At 45.7% G+C, this 19,004-nt stretch overlaps 3 protein-coding genes across 5 annotated transcripts in view; 1 reads left to right on the forward strand and 2 right to left on the reverse strand.

The window, feature by feature from the left end:
• The window catches only part of LOC309350560 (putative CENPB DNA-binding domain-containing protein 1), a gene marked incomplete at its 3' end in the record, with an annotated part of 261,149 nt that extends 252,665 nt beyond the window's left edge, over nt 1-8,484 (forward strand). The window contains exons 2-4 of the mRNA XM_081877525.1: nt 2,061-2,382; nt 3,237-3,995; nt 8,390-8,484. Coding sequence (XP_081733651.1) covers nt 3,509-3,995; nt 8,390-8,484 — 582 coding nt within the window. The 5' untranslated portion in view covers nt 2,061-2,382; nt 3,237-3,508. The remainder of the gene's footprint in view (nt 1-2,060; nt 2,383-3,236; nt 3,996-8,389) is intronic.
• Nucleotides 1-19,004, reverse strand: part of CFAP299 (cilia and flagella associated protein 299) — a 364,079-nt gene that overhangs the window by 278,540 nt on the left and 66,535 nt on the right. The gene's annotated exons all lie outside the window — the stretch shown is intronic.
• Nucleotides 1-19,004, reverse strand: part of FGF5 (fibroblast growth factor 5) — a 323,085-nt gene that overhangs the window by 173,694 nt on the left and 130,387 nt on the right. The gene's annotated exons all lie outside the window — the stretch shown is intronic.

Genomic DNA, 19,004 nt, shown 5'->3' on the forward strand with positions numbered 1-19,004 from the left:
TATCTTAACTCTATATCTTAACATGTTACAACTCTATGTTTTCACCCATTATCAATTCACTTATTGCATACTCTTTTTAACTTTGTTGCTAATACCACTTATTTCCAATCCAACATCATTTTAACATTCATTAATTTTATAATGTTTCTGCAGATAGTCTTTAAATTTCTTCCAATCTTCTTCCACCAACTCTTCTCCCTGGTCTCGGATTCTGCCAGTCATTTCCGCCAATTCCATATAGTCCATCACCTTCATCTGCCACTCTTCCAGGGTGGGTAGATCTTGTGTCTTCCACTACTTTCGATAAGTATTCTTGCTGCTGTTGTTGCATACATAAAAAAAGTTCTGTCCTTCTTTGACACCAATTGGCCGACCATGCCCAGGAGAAAGGCCTCTGGTTTCTTCAGGAAGGTGTACTTAAACACCTTTTTCATTTCATTATAGATCATTTCCGATGTGAGGGCGATCTGGCTGCGACATCTGTCACCCCATTGATCGCCAGGGTTGATTCGGCTGATCTGGCTGGCTAGGCGGGTGTCCCCTTCCTCCCTCACCGCTCCATGTGCGTCCCTACCGAAGCTGCGCGCTCGGTGGAAGAGGACGACCATCCCAGATAGAAGGAGTGTACCGTTCTTCGGTCAAGGGTATACGATAGCTGCGCTCCCCTGCTAGAACCTCCAAACAAGCACTTGTGTTCCTTTGGTGCTGAGAGAGGTTGGGGTTGGCCCAGGATGTGGTTGTTCCTTTGGGGTTGGCTGTGGTGGCCTTTGTTTTCATGTGTGAGTGGGGTGGGTGGGTGTTTCTGCTGCACCTAATTTGATGGGCAATCCTAGTACCATTCAAATGCAATCTGGAAATTGGCCTTCAAGTCATCCAGTTGCATATTTACTCAACTCTGATGCACACAAATTTGGTGCAAAAATGTTAACGTTGCTGCAGGCAAAAAAAGAACTCAACGTTCAACAAACAACTTGGGGGGGGGATAAATACGGTACCTGAAGAATCCAAAATCAGATGTCACAAACAACAGCCTTGTGGCCCCTTGAGGACTAGTATATTTGTTGGCATAAGATTTCGTGGACCAGTTTTAAAGGTGACGTAAGACCCTTCTAGGACTTGTTTCCATTAAGTTCTATAAGTAGCATTTTTTGGTAATCGAAAAGTATACAGTGGTACCTCGGGTTACATACACTTTAGGTTACAGACGCTTCAGGTTACAGACTCTGCTAACCCAGAAATAGTACCTCGGGTTAAGAACTTTGCTTCAGGATGAGAACAGAAAACGTGCTCCGGCGGCGCGGCAGCAGCGGGAGGCACCCATTAGCTAAAGTGGTGCTTCAGGTTAAGAACAGTTTCAGGTTAAGAACGGACCTACAGAACGAAATAATTACTTAACCCAAGGTACCACTGTATGTCCATTCCGATATAAAAGTATGCGTCCATTTGGATATAAAAGCACATATTTGGCTGACGATAAATAAAACAACTTGAACATAAAACTCAAACTGTACTAATTCATAAATTGCATGATACTGTTTTTACAGTAGATCAAAAGGTTCCTCAAATCACTAAAATGCATTTCCAAGAAAGAGCCCAAGTAGCATCCTTTGATACATAAAGGTGGGAGAAATCTTCAAAAAGACTAATTTCCGCACACAGTTTAGAGACCACCAACCTTCACATTCTGAGGAATAGCTAAAATTTGTGATGCTGAGCCAATGAGCTCAAGCAGGCTTCTGTGCTCCCACTTTTGCTTCTGGTTTTGGAGCCCAACTGAGTGAAAAAAATATTCATCTGAAAATATCCGGGGGAGGGAGGCATTTGCAGGATAGAAACTGCAAGCTGCGGGGGGGGGGGGCATTAAAAGCATTCCTGTCCACTTGTCATTCCTGTCCACTTGTCAATAGGGATGCGGGTGACGCTGTGGTCTAAACCACTGAGCCTCTTGGGCTTGCTGATCAGAAGGTTGGTGGTTTGAATCCCCGTGATGGGGTGAGCTCCCGTTGCTCTGTCCCAGCTCCTGCCAACCTAGCAGTTCGAAAGCACGCCAGTGCAAGTAGATACAGTAGTGCCCCGCAAGACGAATGCCTCGCAAGACAAAAAACTCGCTAGACGAAAGGTTTTTTCGTCCGCGATTTGCCTCGCAAGACGAATTCCCCATGGGCTTGCTTCGCAAAACGAAAACGTCTCGCGACTTTGTTTCCTTTGTGTAAAAACCGTTAAAACCAAGGGTGCTTAGCTTGAGCAGCTGCAGTTGCGACTTGACTTCGAGGAGCAACTGTTAGCACGTGGTTTGGTAGCCTTTTCTCAGACTTTGCTCACTTTTGAAGATTTTCCAAAACTTTTCCAGAACTTTTCCAGAACTTCTCTTTCATCCATTTGGTAAGTTAAACTTTTAAAACTTTTTTGGGGGGTTTTGGATTTTGGGTTGGGGTGTTTGGGATTCAAGGACTTGGTGTTGGGAAGGGGTTTGCGATAATCTGGGGGCTTGTGGGCCTTTTTTGGGAATTTTTATGATTTTCTGTGACCACTGGGCCAGGTTGGGTTTTTTTTGAAAATTTTTCTGAGTTTGAATTTCTGAGTGCTGGCTGGCTAGGGGAACAGTTGGGGAGGTTTCTGCAGAAATCTGGGACCATGTGGGGTTTTTTGGGGAATTTTTATGATTTTCTGTGACCACTAGGCATGGTTGTTTATTTTCAATTTTTTTTTTCTGAGTTTGAATTTCTGAGTGCTGGCTGGCTAGGGGAACAGTTGGGGAGGTTTCTGCAGAAATCTGGGACCATGTGGGGTTTTTTGGGGAATTTTTATGATTTTCTGTGACCACGAGGCATGGTTGTTTATTTTCATTTTTTTTTTTCTGAGTTTGAATTTCTGAGTGCTGGCTGGCTAGGGGAACAGTTGGGGAGGTTTCTGCAGAAATCTGGGACCATGTGGGGTTTTTTGGGGAATTTTTATGATTTTCTGTGACCACTGGGCCAGGTTGTTTTTTTTTGAAAAATTTTCTGAGTTTGAATTTCTGAGTGCTGGCCATGTTGTTATTTTTTGAAATTTTTTTTTGTCTGGGTGGGGAAGCAGTTGGGGAGGGGTTTGCAGCAGTTGGGGAGGGGCTGGGGGAGCAGTTGGGGAGGGGTTTGCAATTTCTGTGTTGTGGGTGGGTTGGTGCGTGTCTGTGGGAGCAGTTGAGGTTTTTGAAGACATTGGTGATTTTTGAAGCTTTTCCTAAACTTATTTTGCAGCCCTTTGAGGTTTCTGAGGACTTCGGTGGTTGATTGTTGAAGCTTTTCCAGAACTTCTCTTTCATCCATTTGGTAAGCTAAACTTTTAAAACTTTTTTGGGGGTTTTTGGATTTTGGATTTGGGGTTGGGGTGCTTGGGATTCAAGGCCTTGGTTCTGGGTTTTAATTTCTGTGTGGTGGGTGGCTGGCTGCTTTTGTATTTTTTGGGTTTGAAGCACATCACTGATTTTTTTTTCTGTTTCTGAGTTTACGAAGGTAGGAGCTGTGCTGCCATGGGACCCAAGAAGACTGCTGCTGCGGTGGCCGGCGAGAGGAAGAAGGAGAAGGTGACGCTGGAAATGAAGAAGGAGATCATCTGGAAGCACGACGGCGGAATGCGTGTGACGGACATCGCCAGGGAGTACGGCAGGAACCCATCGACCATCGGGACCATCCTGAAGATGAGGGAGAAGATCCTGGCGACTGATGCAGCCAAGGGAGTCACCAGGATCGTGAAGAACCGCCCAGCTGTCCTGGAGGAGGTCGAGAAGTTGCTGCTCATCTGGATAGAAGAGAAGCAGCGTGCAGGGGACACAGTGTCTGAGGCCGTCATTTGTGAGAAGGCCAAGGCCTTGCACGCTGACCTCATCCGGGAACAGCCAGGAACCTCAGCCGAGCCAGAAGTCTTCAAGGCTAGCAGAGGTTGGTTTGACCGGTTCAAGACAAGATCTGGCATCCACAGCGTGGTCAGGCATGGAGAGGCTGCCAGTTCTGGAGAGGGTCAGGCATGGAGAGGCTGCCACGTCTGCGAGCTGGTGGAGGGGCACGACGACGAGCTGACCACCGTGGAGCTGGTCGAACTGCAGGCAGAGGCTGCGCAGGAGCAGGCCTCACTGGAAGAGGAGGAAGCAACTGAGGAACGGCTGTCCTCCGAAAGACTGAGGGACATTTGCCAGAAGTGGAAGGAGGTGCAGACTTTTGCAGATCTACACCACCATGAGAAGCACGTGGCACATGACGCTGGGAACTTTTATGATACGAGGGTCATGTCGTCTTTCAGGGAGCTGCTGAAAAGGCGGATAAAGCAGCAGACTATGGACAGGTTCTTGACCAAGAAGCAAAGAGTGGAAGAGGAGCCTTCTTCGAGTGGTCCCCCAGAGTCTTAGAAAATGTACTGTACACTTTGTTGATTTTTAAATGTTTTTCTGTCATGTTTATAAAGTTAATTTATTTTCCCTTCAATTTTTGAACTGCTCTTTACAGTATGTGTGACTTTAAAGAGCAGTTAATAAACTGTTGTTGTACCAAATTTGGCTTTGTTTGGACTTTTTTTGACCATAGGAACGCATTAATTGATTTTCAATGCATTCCTATGGGATTTCGTGCTTCGCAAGACGAAAAATTCGCTAGACGACAAAAATTGCGGAACGAATTAATTTCGTCTTGCGGGGCACCACTGTAAATAGGTACAGGTGAGGCAGGAAGGTAAACGGCATTTCTGGTTTCCGTCACGGTGTCCTGTTGCGCCAAAAGCTGTTTAGTCATGCTGGCCACATGACCCAGAAAGCTGTCTATGGACAAACACCAGCTCCCTTGGCCTGAAAGCAAGATGAGCACCACAACCCCATAGTCGTCTTTGACTGGACTTAACCATCCAGGGGTCCTTTACCTTTTTTACCTTACCCACTTGTCAATTCTCTCCTACACCTGCCGCCGCCACTTTCTACATCTGAACCAAACCCCATGTTTCCCTCATAATGAAATCCACCCTTCACCTGGTTCCATGCCCATTTGCCTTCAGACAGGCAGTAAAATCACATCAACCTCTGGGCTTTCATAACATTTATCAGTTAATTAGATGCCAGATTTCAACCGCAACATGCCAAATCTGCTGTTTTGTCCTCTGGTTGGTTGATATGCTTGAAATTATTTCTTTGTTGCTGTATGCAAAGCGATTAGCTTGTTGTTATGGTTGTTACATGATGTACAATGAGAATCATCACTTTTGAGTACCGTATTTTTCGCCCTATAGGACGCACTTTTCCCCCTCCAAAAATGAAGGGGAAATGTGTGTGCGTCCTATGGGGCGAATGCAGGCTTTCGCTGAAGCCCGGAGAGCGAAAGGCGTCGGTGCGCACCGACCCCTCTTGCTCTCCAGGCTTCGGGCAGAGGCCTTAAGACTCGCGCGCCCGGCGGGAGGTCCCACCGGGCGCGCAAGGCTTGGGGCGGCAGCCTGCAGCCCGAAGCAGGGGGCGAGCTGCGGAGCCCGTCCCCTGCTTCAGGCAGATGTCGGCAAGCCTCTCACGCACTGCAGGAGGTCCCGCCGGGTGCGCAAGGCTTGGGGCGGCAGCCTGTTCAGGGGGCTGGGGTCGGGGGAAGCTCAGGCTTCCCCCGCGCCTGGGGGAAAAATAATTTTCTTTTCCTTTATTTCCCCCCCAAAAAACTAGGTGCGTCCTATGGGGCGGTGCATCCTATGGGGTGAAAAATACGGTATTATGAATAAAAAAGGGGTCTTAAAATACTTCAGGTTGCATTCAATGCTAGTCACAGCAGACTCACTGAAATGAATTAAGTTAGTCCTGCCCATTCATTTCAATGGGTCTACTCTAGTCCCAAAGTAGGACTAGCTTTAGATGCAACCCTTCGGAATAAAAAAAGTTAGTTACTCTATGGTATCTTACTTGTTTTATGCCAAAATAAACAACAGTCTACTGTAGCCTTTCTCATCTTTGGGTTCCCAGATGTTGTTAGACTACAACTCCCATCATCCCCCGCCATCAATATATTTTTTGCCTAGTATTGTTTCATTCCATCATAAGTCAAAAGGCGTTACATCCTAAAGTGTTGCACCACTGATATCGACTTTGATTGCCACTAACATTGATCGCAACTGACTTCTATAGCATAGAATTTAATCTCTGATATTTCACCCAGTTTTCCCTCCACTCTGCTCCACCAGAATGAAGTTAAAAATTAAAAGTAAACAACAAAGAATTCAAACTGGAATTGGAATTTAACTATCTTCAAGAAGATGAGCAAGAGAGGTACACAAGAAAAGACACATCTGGAAGTCATTTGCTACTCTGCTTCTGAGACAATACTCAAGCACCACCGATTATTAAACTTCCATCAATTTGACAATGTTGCAGAGATCAGAAATAAATTTCAGACATTCAACTGTTCTTGGAAATAAGGTTGAGAACAACCAGGTGAAAAATTGTTCCAGTGCAACATGTTTTGGCTTCTTCAAAGAGTGGTAGCTTGGCTTGCACTCAGCCAAAGCATCCACTTGAACGCTCCTTAGCCATGCTGCTCTATGGCTTGCTACAATTACACATTTCCAGGCAGATGTTGAGCTTTAGATCCAGGCAGAAGACAAGAAATGGGGATTAAAGAAGTAGAGGGCATAAGTTCAGTTCCGGGGAGGAACGGGAAATGCTGGGAGCTGAACCAACCTAGACTACAACCTCCAGATTCAGAGGTCTCCAAATCATTAGTTGCTGGAAAATAGCAGCAAGACAGCTACTACTGCCAGTGTGGTGTAGTGAAGAGCGGTGGACTTGTAATCTGGTGAACTGGGTTCTCTTCCCCGCTCCTCCACAGGCAGCTGCTGGGTGACCTTGGGCTAGTCACACTTCTCTGAAGTCTCTCAGCCCCACTCACCTCACAGAGTGTTTATTGTGAGGGAGGAAGGGAAAGGAGAATGTTAGCCGTTCTGAGACTCCTTCAGGTAGTGATAAAGCAGGATATCAAATCCAAACTCCTCCTCCTCCTCTTCTTCTTCTTCTTCGTCTTCTTCTTCTTCGTGTCCTGGTAGTTGGCACCGGTGTGGAAGCATAGGATGTTGGGTTGATGCACTATGGGGAAATATTGACCTACTGATTCCAAGATTACCAACTGTGTCTGTGCACCTTCCCCCTCTAACCTCTCCTCAGTGTCCCACCACCAATCCTCGGGCTCTGAGCCTTCTTCCTCTGGGATTTTCCTGGGAGGGTCCCTGGTTACTGCCTCCCACCACTCCTTGTCGTCCAGCCAGTCCCTGGCACATGGCAATTGACAGGTAGCAGTCCTTCCTTCTTGACAAAATGACCCATGGGCAGTAGGGAAGCTCAGCGTGTTCCCCATCCATGTTACAAGGCTTCAAAGGTAACAACAGTAAGCATTTAAATTTGGGCCTGGAAACCAATTATGTAGCTGGTTCTCCAATGGTGGAACAAGCTCCTGGAATCCAGCTCCACTTATTAACTCTGGATTTATACATCTAAGTTATCACTGGGTGTTACAGACATTGTGTGATGAAAAAGCATGTATAAGGCAGACCAATATTGTGAGGCTCCATCCACCCTGCATTCTATTTCCCCCAAAATTTACACATATATGCCAGTGTGATAGGAATTTTGAGGTCTTAGATATATGTTAAATGTTCATAAGTGTACCAACCAAGCAAGTATATAGATCAGCACAAGAAGACCAAACTGAAACCATTTTTGATTCCCAAACTGACCAAATGTTTTCTCTGCAAGGTCAAAGGACCATTGTCTTTTCCTTCACAAATCCTGTCTTAAGGGCACATTTAAGATATGAATAGGGTGTGAGCCTGTGACCTGGTACAGGAACTAAGTATTTATCATTACAAAAGACTGGTCAGGCTCCCCAGGCAATCCAATCAAGTGATCGTTAAACAGGTAACCTGGCAGACAGGAGGTAAACAAAGCACTCAGATTTCTGCTGTAGACCATCCTTTCTGTGATGTAGGTATGATGTATCGGGGGGGGGATCTTGAGCTACACCCCTTCTGTGATGTATGTATGATGTATGGAGGGGTGGTCTTGAGCTCCAGGGAGGGAATTTAAAATGTCTATATAAGGGCAGGCACATTTTTGTTCTGCGTTCCTCCTCCCTCATGCGTGTGTTGAGTGAGGACCCTGCTGCAACAGATCAATAAAGATCAGGCTTACTAGCTGCTTTGCTTCTCAATATTCTCTGGTTGGCCTCTGTTATTTTCTCCTACCAATAGGGAACCTACATAAGGACTCTATATGGGCTCTTGGATGCCCCATAAGGGGGGAAAGGGCAGATTTTTATTTACAACACCAGAAATCTGATGAGATAAAGCAACATTCAGAACAAATTGAAGCTGGCAGCACCCTAAACATTGCATTCTTCTTTACTAGGTCAGCCGCAGCCTGAGTGTTTCAGGATCAGCCAGAAGTCAGTCATACAGTTGTTTTTGGCTGACCTAGAAGCAGACTATGCCAGCCATGACTGACGAGGATAATAGACCAACTCGTCCAAAAGTGTGCCAAGCAAATGAACTGACTTAGAAGTGTCAAGCTACCTCATCCCAAAATTAGCGTGTCAAAACAAATATTCTGCCTAAGAGGGGCACAAAAGGGAGGGTCGTGCTCGCAGGGCACAAAAAAAGTATGTCCTTCACAATCCCAAGAGCTACATATGAAGGACGTATGGAAGGCGAGAGTTATAAACCGACACAACGTAAAGAAGTGGCCTTATTAAAAGCAAGCACTTTCAAATGCAGCCAATTCAAATAGTAGGCACTCCAAAGCAAAAAGAAACAAATCGAAAAAGAAATTAGGGGTAGAAGAACTTGAATGCCTGTACTTTAAGCCAGACATTCTGCACAACTTGAGCAGGGGGAGGGGAGCCCAAGGAATAACTCCAAGCAAAAGTAAGAGCTTGATGCTCTTTGTGTGAATTTCAACTCTTTTTTTTTTTTTTAATGGAGGCTGCTTCACCTCTTGAAGCTGGCCTGACTGTAGCCTGACCTAATAATTCCATGGGTTTTTTTTGTTGACTAGTAAATGGTTCGTGAAGGGACGCGGGTGGCGGTGTAGGTTAAACCACCGAGCCTAGGACTTGCCGATCAGAAGGTCGGCGGTTTGAATCCCCGCAACAGGGTGAGCTCCCGTTGCTTGGTCCCAGCTCAAGATAAATAGGTACCACTCCGGCGGGAAGGTAAACGGCATTTCCGTGCACTGCTCTAGTTCGCCAGAAGCGGCTTAGTCATGGTGGCCACATGACTCGGAAGCTGTACGCTGGCTCCCTCGGCCAATAAAGCGAGATGAGCACCGCGACCCCAGAGTCGGCCACGACTGGACCTAATGGTCAGGGGTCGCTTTACCTTTAAAAGGTTCATGTAACTCAGAGAAAGAAGAAGAAGAAGAAGAAGAAGAAGAAGAAGAAGAAGAAGAAGAAGAAGAAGGAGAAGAAGAGGAGGAGGAGGAGGAGGAGGAGGAGGAGGAGGAGGAGGAGGAGGAGGAGTTTGGATTTGATATCCCGCCTTTCACTCCCTTTAAGGAGTCTCAAAGCGGCTAACTTTCTCCTTTTCCCTCCTCCCCCACAACAAACACTCTGTGAGGTGAGTGGGGCTGAGAGACTTCAGAGAAGTGTGACTAGCCCAAGGTCACCCAGCAGCTGCATGTGGAGGAGCAGAGACGCGAACCCGGTTCCCCAGATTACGAGACTACTGCTCTTAACCACTACACCACACTGGCTCTCAGTGAAGCATACAAAGGGTTCTGCAGCACCTTAAAGACCAATATTAAAGAGGCATGTGTATGGAGGGCCAAAGCCAACTGTACTAGTGTCGACCTATAAAGCCTTGCAAGGCTCAGGACCTCAATACCTTAAGGATCGCCTCTCCCCATAAGAACTGACCCAGACCCTGCACTTGTCGTCTGGGTCCCTTCTCTATGACTTCCATCCTAGAGAGGTTTGGAGGGTGGTAACAGAAGAAAGGGCCTTTTCTGTGGTGGCTCCCCAACTGTGGAATGCTCTCCCCAGAGATGCTTGCCTGGCACCATCAATACATGTCTTCAGATGCCAGACAAAAACATTCCTCTTTACTCAGGCCTGTGGCTATTAAATAATCTATGGCTTGTAAAAGCATGGGGGAGAGGACTGTTATTATGATGACTATTTTATTATTAGGCTGTCCGTATGCTTTTTGTTATAGGGACGCAGGTGGCGCTGTGGGTTAAACCACAGAGACTAGGACTTGCTGATCAGAAGGTCAGTGGTTCGAATCCCCGCGACAGGTGAGCTCCCGTTGCTCAGTCCCTGCTCCTGCCATCCTAGCAGTTCGAAAGCACATCTTTTGATAAAGAGCAGTATATACCGGTAAATTGAATAAATAATAACTGCGGAAACTAATCAGTTAAGCATCTGGTTGGCCACTATGGGAAGAAGAAGTTGGACCAGATAGGCTTTTCTCGGAGTTCTTCTTATGTTCTTATATTATATAAGATGACAGCAGGGGAGGAAACATACAGATTCATATACAGTGAGGTCAAAAGGCCAGGCACTACAAGAGATAGCATTGTCTGCAATATTATGCAGAGAATAATTTCGAGTTCCAATCAGATGCAACATTCAGTCAGAGCAGATGTGAGCTACGCCCAATTGGAAGCTGTAGAGATGAACCAGCATGGAAAAAAACCTAAATACCATAAACACACACCTAAAAGGGGCAAATCATTTCCTCTAGCGAGGTGACCACTCCCAGTCTTTACCAAGTCAATAAAAACATTCTCTCTCTTTGTATTAGATCTGTATTTGGTTTTCAATTGTTCCCATACAAAGTGAATAAGCTACAGGCTGGGACCGAATTGAGAGGGAGCAAAGTCTCAAGTTCCAGGTGCAGGAAACAGATTTAGAATGTTTTTTTTTTTTTCTGAATGGCATCTGCAATTGCATCCCTTTACTTTCGCCCATATAAAAGAATGGCTGTAGTTATTCCCATGTGTGGAAATAAAAGTGCTACAACTGGGAGCAAGACCTGTCCCCCGCCCTGATATTATAAGGGGCTTGGCCTCACTAGAAAGGATTTTGTAGCTATGGACAAAGTGTTTTTAAACAAAGTACACAGGCATGCTACATGCAAAAACGCCCGTTCCCCCTGCACCCATCACAATGGTGGGAATGCTGCTAATTAAGGAAATGATTGCGTGCTGCGGTAAAGACACACTTTCCCTGGGACTTCCCCACTACCCTCTCTTATATTATGCAAAAAAGAGAGGAGAATAGAAGAGGGACGGTGCCATTTAACTTGGGTGGACTGATACCTCTGCGTTTGAAAAACGTATCATTTGCCCTCACTCCCCACACAACACCCTCTGGTAAAGGGATTTCACGGGCCATAAAAAAACAGCCTCAAATTCTATACTCCCAGACAGAGCTGCCACCTGTGCACTTATTGAACCATTTTATAAGCTTTTTGGAGTTGCTTTCCCCACCAGTTACTTTTACTGCTATCCAGTTTTCCACCGTGCTTCTCCCATGCAAAAATTCCAGCTGTGGGACACTTCTTATCGCGAATGCAAACCGTAGCTTGGGAAACCTGAAACTTAGCAGCAATTTGCCCATCTGCACTTGAAACAACCAGGTAAGCTCTTGACGGGCCAGATGTCAAAGTCCACATAAGACAATTCAGCTCTGACCCATCTTCCTCGCCATTAAAGTCTATGGGCTGCAGACTACAGCCTGTTTTGGGTCTAGTCCTGCCTGACTGGCCTAGTAAAGACTCTATTCTACAGCAAATTTGCTTGACCTCAGGTGAATTCACACACACGTAACAGAAAGAATCCATGATGGTGCGAAAACAGGAAAAACAAAAGTCCTCAGAGCTGACTTTCAATATTGTTGTCAGGAGGGAACAAATCCTATTGTCAGGGAACTGCCATCAGAGCCAGAGGGAGAGGGAGGCTCCAGAGGGGTTCCGGAGAACTTCCCAGGAGGGAGAGAAGCAACCCATCTTGTGGGGAAGGAATACAGTGTAGCACCAGTGGAGAAGGGGGGCAGATGGGGGAATCGGCGAGGTGGCTCCATGACTCCTCACCGGAGACCAGCGGGGAGAGCACGGGTCCTCCGCTGCCCACACCCTCCCTGCGCAGGAGGCTTCCGCGCAGGGAGAGTAGGCGGAGACTAGGCGTCAAAGAGCTTCTTTGCTGGAAGAAGTTCAAGAAACGCCCAGTGACGGATTCTGCCAGCGATTGAGACAGCCATGGATGGGTGGCTGTCCGGACAGAAAGGGTTCACTCAGGCAACCCAGCCAGGTGTGGCGACGACTTACGCACGAGCAACCCCTAGAACCATTACACCTATGAACAATTGTTTGTTAGCAAGCCCCAGTAAAATCAGGGGTATTCCCAATAAACACACACAGAGTGATTCTGCAGGTGGTAGTTATCAAGAGATACAGCTGGGAATCTCCGTTAACTTATACTCTTCGTGGACAGGCATAGTGTTGATAAAAGAAGTAGGTTCTGCTCATTATAGTTGGGATGCGATGGGTATTTAAGCAAACTACTGTGAGATAGTTTTATATGCCACAATTACATTGACCTGGATTCCAGTTCTTCGCTTAGCTGACACCACACGAGAGCTCAAGTGTGAAGCAGGGTGAGCGGCAGGTCTTTAAGAGCTCACCTATAGGCCGCAAATCACCAAGCACAGCAGTCTGGTGGAAGGGTGCAGAACTGGATCCGGCCAGCTTTAAAGCCTAGAGAGAGCTGCTAAAAGCAGTAAGTGAAGGAAAGACATGTTGAACATGCCCACTTTTCCTTTCTGGGCTCACCAGTTTAAAATCTCACTACTGGATATAATTTCCCTTGTTCTGTACATTACCCAAAGGAATCTCAGATAGCAACGACCTCGCCTGCCATGGAGCAACTAGAGCTACGCATAAGTACCGCAAACCCAATATGGTTCGTTAGGAGCTACCCAGTAAATACGTGTACCATGCTTCCAGTTTGTGCCTGGCCAAGCCATAGCAGAGGTTTCTCTGATGCTGGTGCAGAATTCTGTAGCCTTATTGGAGTTCACCGATTGGGTCTGCGTTGCTCCGGGACAGGAGGAAGGGAGTCAAATGACACCGAGTTGGTTCAAAGAAAGAGTTTATTCTGCTCTCTGGATAGCAGAAGGCACTTGCGTGATCAAGTCCACAGCAAGTCCAAAGAAATGACAAGTTTCATGCAGTATATATATCCTCCAGGCACCCTCTCCCTCCTCCCCTCGGAGCCCAACCACATCAGCCTATGTACGCAGGTTGACATCACATATAGAATCATAGAATCATAGAGTTGAAAGAGACCACAAGGGCCATCGAGTCCAACCCCCTGCCAAGCAGGAAACACCATCAGAGCACTCCTGACATATGGTTGTCAAGCCTCTGCTTAAAGACCTCCAAAGAAGGAGACTCCACCACACTCCTTGGCAGCAAATTCCACTGTCGAACAGCTCTTACTGTCAGGAAGTTCTTCCTAATGTTTAGGTGGAATCTTCTTTCTTGTAGTTTGGAAACATTGCTCCGTGTCCGCTTCTCTGGAGCAGCAGAAAACAACCTTTCTCCCTCCTCTATGTGACATCCTTTTATATATTTGAACATGGCTATTATATCACCCCTTAACCTCCTCTTCTCCAGGCTAAACATGCCCAGCTCCCTTAGCCGTTCCTCATAAGGCATCGTTTCCAGGCCTTTGACCATTTTGGTTGCCCTCCTCTGGACACGTTCCAGTTTGTCCGTGTCCTTCTTGAACTGTGGTGCCCAGAACTGGACACAGTACTCCAGGTGAGGTCTGACCAGAGCAGAATACAGTGGCACTATTACTTCCCTTGATCTAGATGCTATACTCCTATTGATGCAGCCCAGAATTGCATTGGCTTTTTTAGCTGCCGCGTCACACTGTTGGCTCATGTCAAGTTTGTGGTCAACCAAGACTCCTAGATCCTTTTCACATGTACTGCTCTCAAGCCAGGTGTCACCCATCTTGTATTTGTGCCTCTCATATGTGCCTCTCATATGTTCCTGCTCCTACTCTCAACCATAAAAGGATCTTCCTTCCTGTACTTCTGACCATAAAAGGATCTTCCTCTTCCTACTCTTATCTGGGAAGAGGTCATTATCTCCGGGAACACGCTTTTGGCGTTTTTCCCGGACATCGGTCCCCACGTATTTTGTGGTGAGCACATAAGATAAAGTATTGACATGTTTTCTTTGTTCCCCTAAAGAGTCAGGGTCATCCCTTGCCGTGACTGATAAAGAAGAGAAGTTGTTTATGCAACTGTGTCCTTATTTTGCTTTTGCTCAAGTTTTACGCATTTTAAAATGCTCTCTTTTGAAAGAACAAAAAGGGGGGTTTGAGTCAGTTTTAAACTTGCTACACAGAAACCCATTCCTTCATTCCCTCCTCTTCTTTTGGACAGCCTTTCGGCTCGTCCCAAGGTACTGGCCGGTATTCTCGTGTCAGTGCTGTAATCTGGGGCCGAATCATTCGTAACATCATTTTACACATCATATTGTGCAGGCGTTGCATTAAGCAGGGTATACAGGAGCAAAGATTAGCAAGGGGCCTATCAACATCATAAAAGTCCTCTAAGCCACCCCAGGTTCGGAAGCCACTCAGTCAACCAAGACATGTCCCATCCGTTCCAGGTTGGGACAGGAACACGGGCCACTTTTTCTATTTCTGCTGCCAGGTGTCGAACAGCTGCAGCATGGTCTGAGATGTTAAAGCAACAGGCTCCTTCTGTCAAAATTTAGCGCGGCACAAAATCCGGCAGAACCCAAATTCGGGGCCGTAACCGAGGACTCATTCCAAGGCACAGGGAGGAGGGGTATTCCTCACAAAGCATCTGTAGGTCACAGAGTGCAGACCGTGCAATTGGTTCTTGTTTGCAGAATAGGCTACCATTTCTGCCATTTGCAGCCATTAGTTGTATGTGCTGCGGGCACCCCATTCTCTCATTAGCCGCTGGGTTACCTTAAGTGGTGTGGGCGCGGCAATGGCCAGAAATAAGAGAGTAGACTACCATCCCGGCTAAACCATGTCCCCCCACAGCCCTACCTGCATCATTTGGGCACAGGGATATATCTAGTTCCTTTTTTTATATAATAAATTTTTATTAATTTTCCAATCATACAATTATTTTCCAAATCTTAACAAATTTTAACAAATTACTCTTTTTAGACTTCCTTCAGCTTCTCTGGTAATCACCCGTAATTACTCTTCAATACACATTCCTTTAATTGCAATGCCATTTATCTTCCCCCCTTTTATATTTCTTTTGACAATACCACTTAAGCTTTTACAGTGCTTCTTGGAACCCCACCAGCGTTGTTTGTATATCACATACATTTTTCAGATAATCTACAAATTTTCCCCAATCTTTGATGAACTTTTGGTTTCGAGCGTATCTTATTTTCCCAGTCAATTTATCCAGTTCTGCATAATCTGTCAATTTCATTCTCCATTCTTGAATCATTGGTATTTCCTCTTGCTTCCATTTCTGGGCCAATAGAATTCTTCCTGCAGTCACTGCATACTGGAATAATTTACAGTCTTTTCTTCTTATTTCTTTTCCTGTAATTCCTAAAAGAAAAACTTCTGATTTTTTAACAAAAGTATATTTTAACATCTTTTTCAATTCATTATATATTGCTTCCCAGAAGTTCCTCACTTTCTTACATTCCCACCACATATGATAGAATGTTCCTTCTTTCCTTTTACATTTCCAACACTTATTGCATGTTTTATACATTTTTGCAAGTTTTACTGGTGTAATGTACCATCTATAAAACATTTTCATACCATTTTCCTTCAACCCCATGCAAGCAGTGAATTTTAAATTTTCTTTCCATAGTTTTTCCCAATCTTCAAATTGAATATTATATCCAAAATCTTTGGCCCATTGTATCATTACCGATTTTACCTCTTCATTTTTCGTATAGCATTCTAACAATATCTTATACATTTTTGACAAAATTTTATATTCATTATTTATGGGATATATCTAGTTCCTAATACCTTCCTTCTTCTAATACCTGGGGTACCTGGGGTAACTTAGGTGAATGACTGAAGACTTCTCTTGACCCCCCACCATATTTTGGGTGGACTGGGGGTCCTGCTGCAGCAGTAATAAAGACCACCCTCATGCGTGCCTTTGCTTTATGGATTGGTCTCTGTCTATTTGTGTTAGTCCCACCCAGAAATGGGCTTAGCAGTGTGGAGTTTTCCCACAATGTATGCATGAGCAACAGTGAGCCTCAGATTCACGTTCCGCTCCTGCCTCCCTCTACATACTGCAGTTTCTAAACTGACTTCCTGGTTCTCAGCAAACCTCAGTATATCAATGTGTTCATATGCAGTAGACTTTGGCTTTTCCAGAAACCAGGATCACAAACCAGGATCATATCCCAGTTTGATCAAAACTCCCCCCAACCACTTTTTGCAGTATCTGGCAAAACCTACCTAGGGGGCTACATTCAGCTTTGTGTATCACACAAGTTGGGTAGACCAGGCTTGTAGCATCCAAAAAGAATACAGTGCTCATTTTCAGCGGGAACTTCAGTGGCGTGAATACATGCCTGTTTTGCACAGGAACTGTGACTTGGACACACCTGTCTATGTTTGCGGCCACATGCAGGATGAACACAGAAGAAGCGCCTGCCTCTTGGGTTGCTATTGTTAACCTTCCAAACTGTTTGTTTGCTGCAGAGGTGTTACATGGCAACAGCTTCAAACCAGCATCCTGTATCACACTTGGGCCTATTTATTTTGACAGCCATCCCATTTCTGTATTTCTAACCCTAAAACGCCCTCGCCAACCACACAAAACTGCCCTCGTCAGGTTAAGAAAATATGTTGGGGACAAATTTAGTTACAAACAAGTCGAGTGATGGAAACCAAGTAATAAAAGGTTGCACTCATTTTGAGAGCTGGGCAGGCCTCTCGCGTTTCAAATCACCTAACGCAACAACAAGAAGGGCTTTGACTGCTTTTAATAGAAGGGGAAGGAAAGGACCAGCGGAAGAGGTCTTTTGCACCTGTTCATTCCATGGGGGAGGCTATTTCCCCCAAGTGTTCAAAGCACAGAAGACTAACAAAAAGATAAATCAACCAGCTTCTGTTGGTTGGTAGACCACAGACACAACAAATTGACACAGCTGGGTTCTACCACAAAAAGGAAAAGGGAGGAAGAACTGAGATGACTGGTTGGTAAAAATATACATGAACCACACACACACACACACACCCCTCTGCATTGTGATGTATTAAGGGACTGAATGATAGTTGAGATAAAACTCATGGAAATGACTGTGTGAGATTAACCGTTGTTCTACTATCACATATGTGAGTTGTCTCTGACTCCTATTGGCTGAGCTGCTCTCCACCTGTCAGGTCTTTGGCTGCTATTGGCTGAGCTGTGCATATGCTCTAGACCAGGGTTTCCCAAACTTGGGTCTCCAGCTGTTTTTGGACTGCAACTGCTATCATCCCTAACTAGCAGGACCAGTGGTCGGGATGATTCTAGCATTAGCAAATAAACACTTCCAGCACTTTCCTCATATGATGTCCTCCTTCCCTGAGACCCTCATAGTCCCTGACATCAGGGGAGCTATCATTCTGGAAGAGGGGCACAGCTACTGAATCCCTGAAGGCATCATCCACCAACCACTCTGCCTCTCTCAGCTTTTCCAGGTCAACCACCTTGACCTCAAGGGACAAAATTGATCCTGGACAATCTGGAGCTCATTGCATTGAGGACATACAGTGGTACCTCGGGTTAAGAACTTTAATTCATTCTGGAGGTCCATTCTTAACCTGAAACTGTTCTTAACCTGAAGCACCACTTTAGCTTAATGGGTCCTCCCGCTGCTGCCACACCGCTGCTGCACGATTTCTGTTCTCATTCTGAAGCAAATTTCTTAACCTAAGGTACTATTTCTGGGTTAGCGGAGTCTGTAACCTGAAGCGTATCTAACCTGAAGCATATGTAACCCAAGGTACCACTGTATCCACAACTTCTGTCCAATGCAGAGATAAGGCAAGCATGTGGCAGACAGTGCAAAACACACCACACACCCATGCCAACTTTATATCTGCATAACTGATAGAAAGTTCCTCTTCATATGAAAGAGGAAACAAGCTTGTTTTCTCCTGTTCTGGAGGGTAGGACTCAAACCCATGGCTTCAAGTTAATAATAATAATAATAATAATAATAATAATAATAATAATAATAATTTTTATTTATACCCCACCCTCCCCAGCCAGAGCCGGACTCAGGGAGGCTAACACCAGTAAAATTACAATAAAAATATAATGGGGGGGGCAATTTAAAATACAGGTTAAAATGCAATTTCAGCCTCATTTTAAAAGTAGCCCATAGATCAAAACCGTAAAGGGAGGGAAACATAAGGGTCAGAATGAGTCCAAACCAAAGGCCAGGCGGAACAGCTCTGTCTTGCAGGCCCTGCGGAAAGATGTCAAGTCGCACAGGGTCCGAGTCTCTTGTGACAGAGGTTTCCACCAAGTCGGGGCCAGTGCTGAAAAGGCCCAGGTCCTAGTTGAGACCAATCTAACCACCCTGCAACCTGGGACCTCCAAAGTGTTGTCATTTGTGGAACTTAAGGTCCTCCGCGGGACATACCAGGAGAAGCGGTCCCGTAGGTACGAGGGTCCTAGGCAGCATTACAACAAAGGAGATTCCGACGAAACATCAGGAAGAACTTTTTGACAGTAAGAGCTGCTCAGCAGTGGAATGGAGTTCCCCAGGATGTTGTGGACTCTCATGGGGGGGGGGGAGTTTTAAGCAGAGATTTGGTGGCCATCTGTCATGGATGCTTTAGTTAAGATTCCTGCATTGCAGCGGGTTGGATCAGACGGCCCTTGGGGTCTCTTCAAACTCTATCATTCTATGACTTTATTAGAAGCTTAAGCTTCATTTAGGTCAAGGGGAGGAGGGGCAGAGTGGTCTCTCCTCACCCTGCT

The sequence above is a fragment of the Podarcis erhardii genome (genome assembly GCF_964252035.2).
Source record: "Podarcis erhardii genome assembly, chromosome: 9".
Taxonomy (NCBI): domain Eukaryota; kingdom Metazoa; phylum Chordata; class Lepidosauria; order Squamata; family Lacertidae; genus Podarcis; species Podarcis erhardii.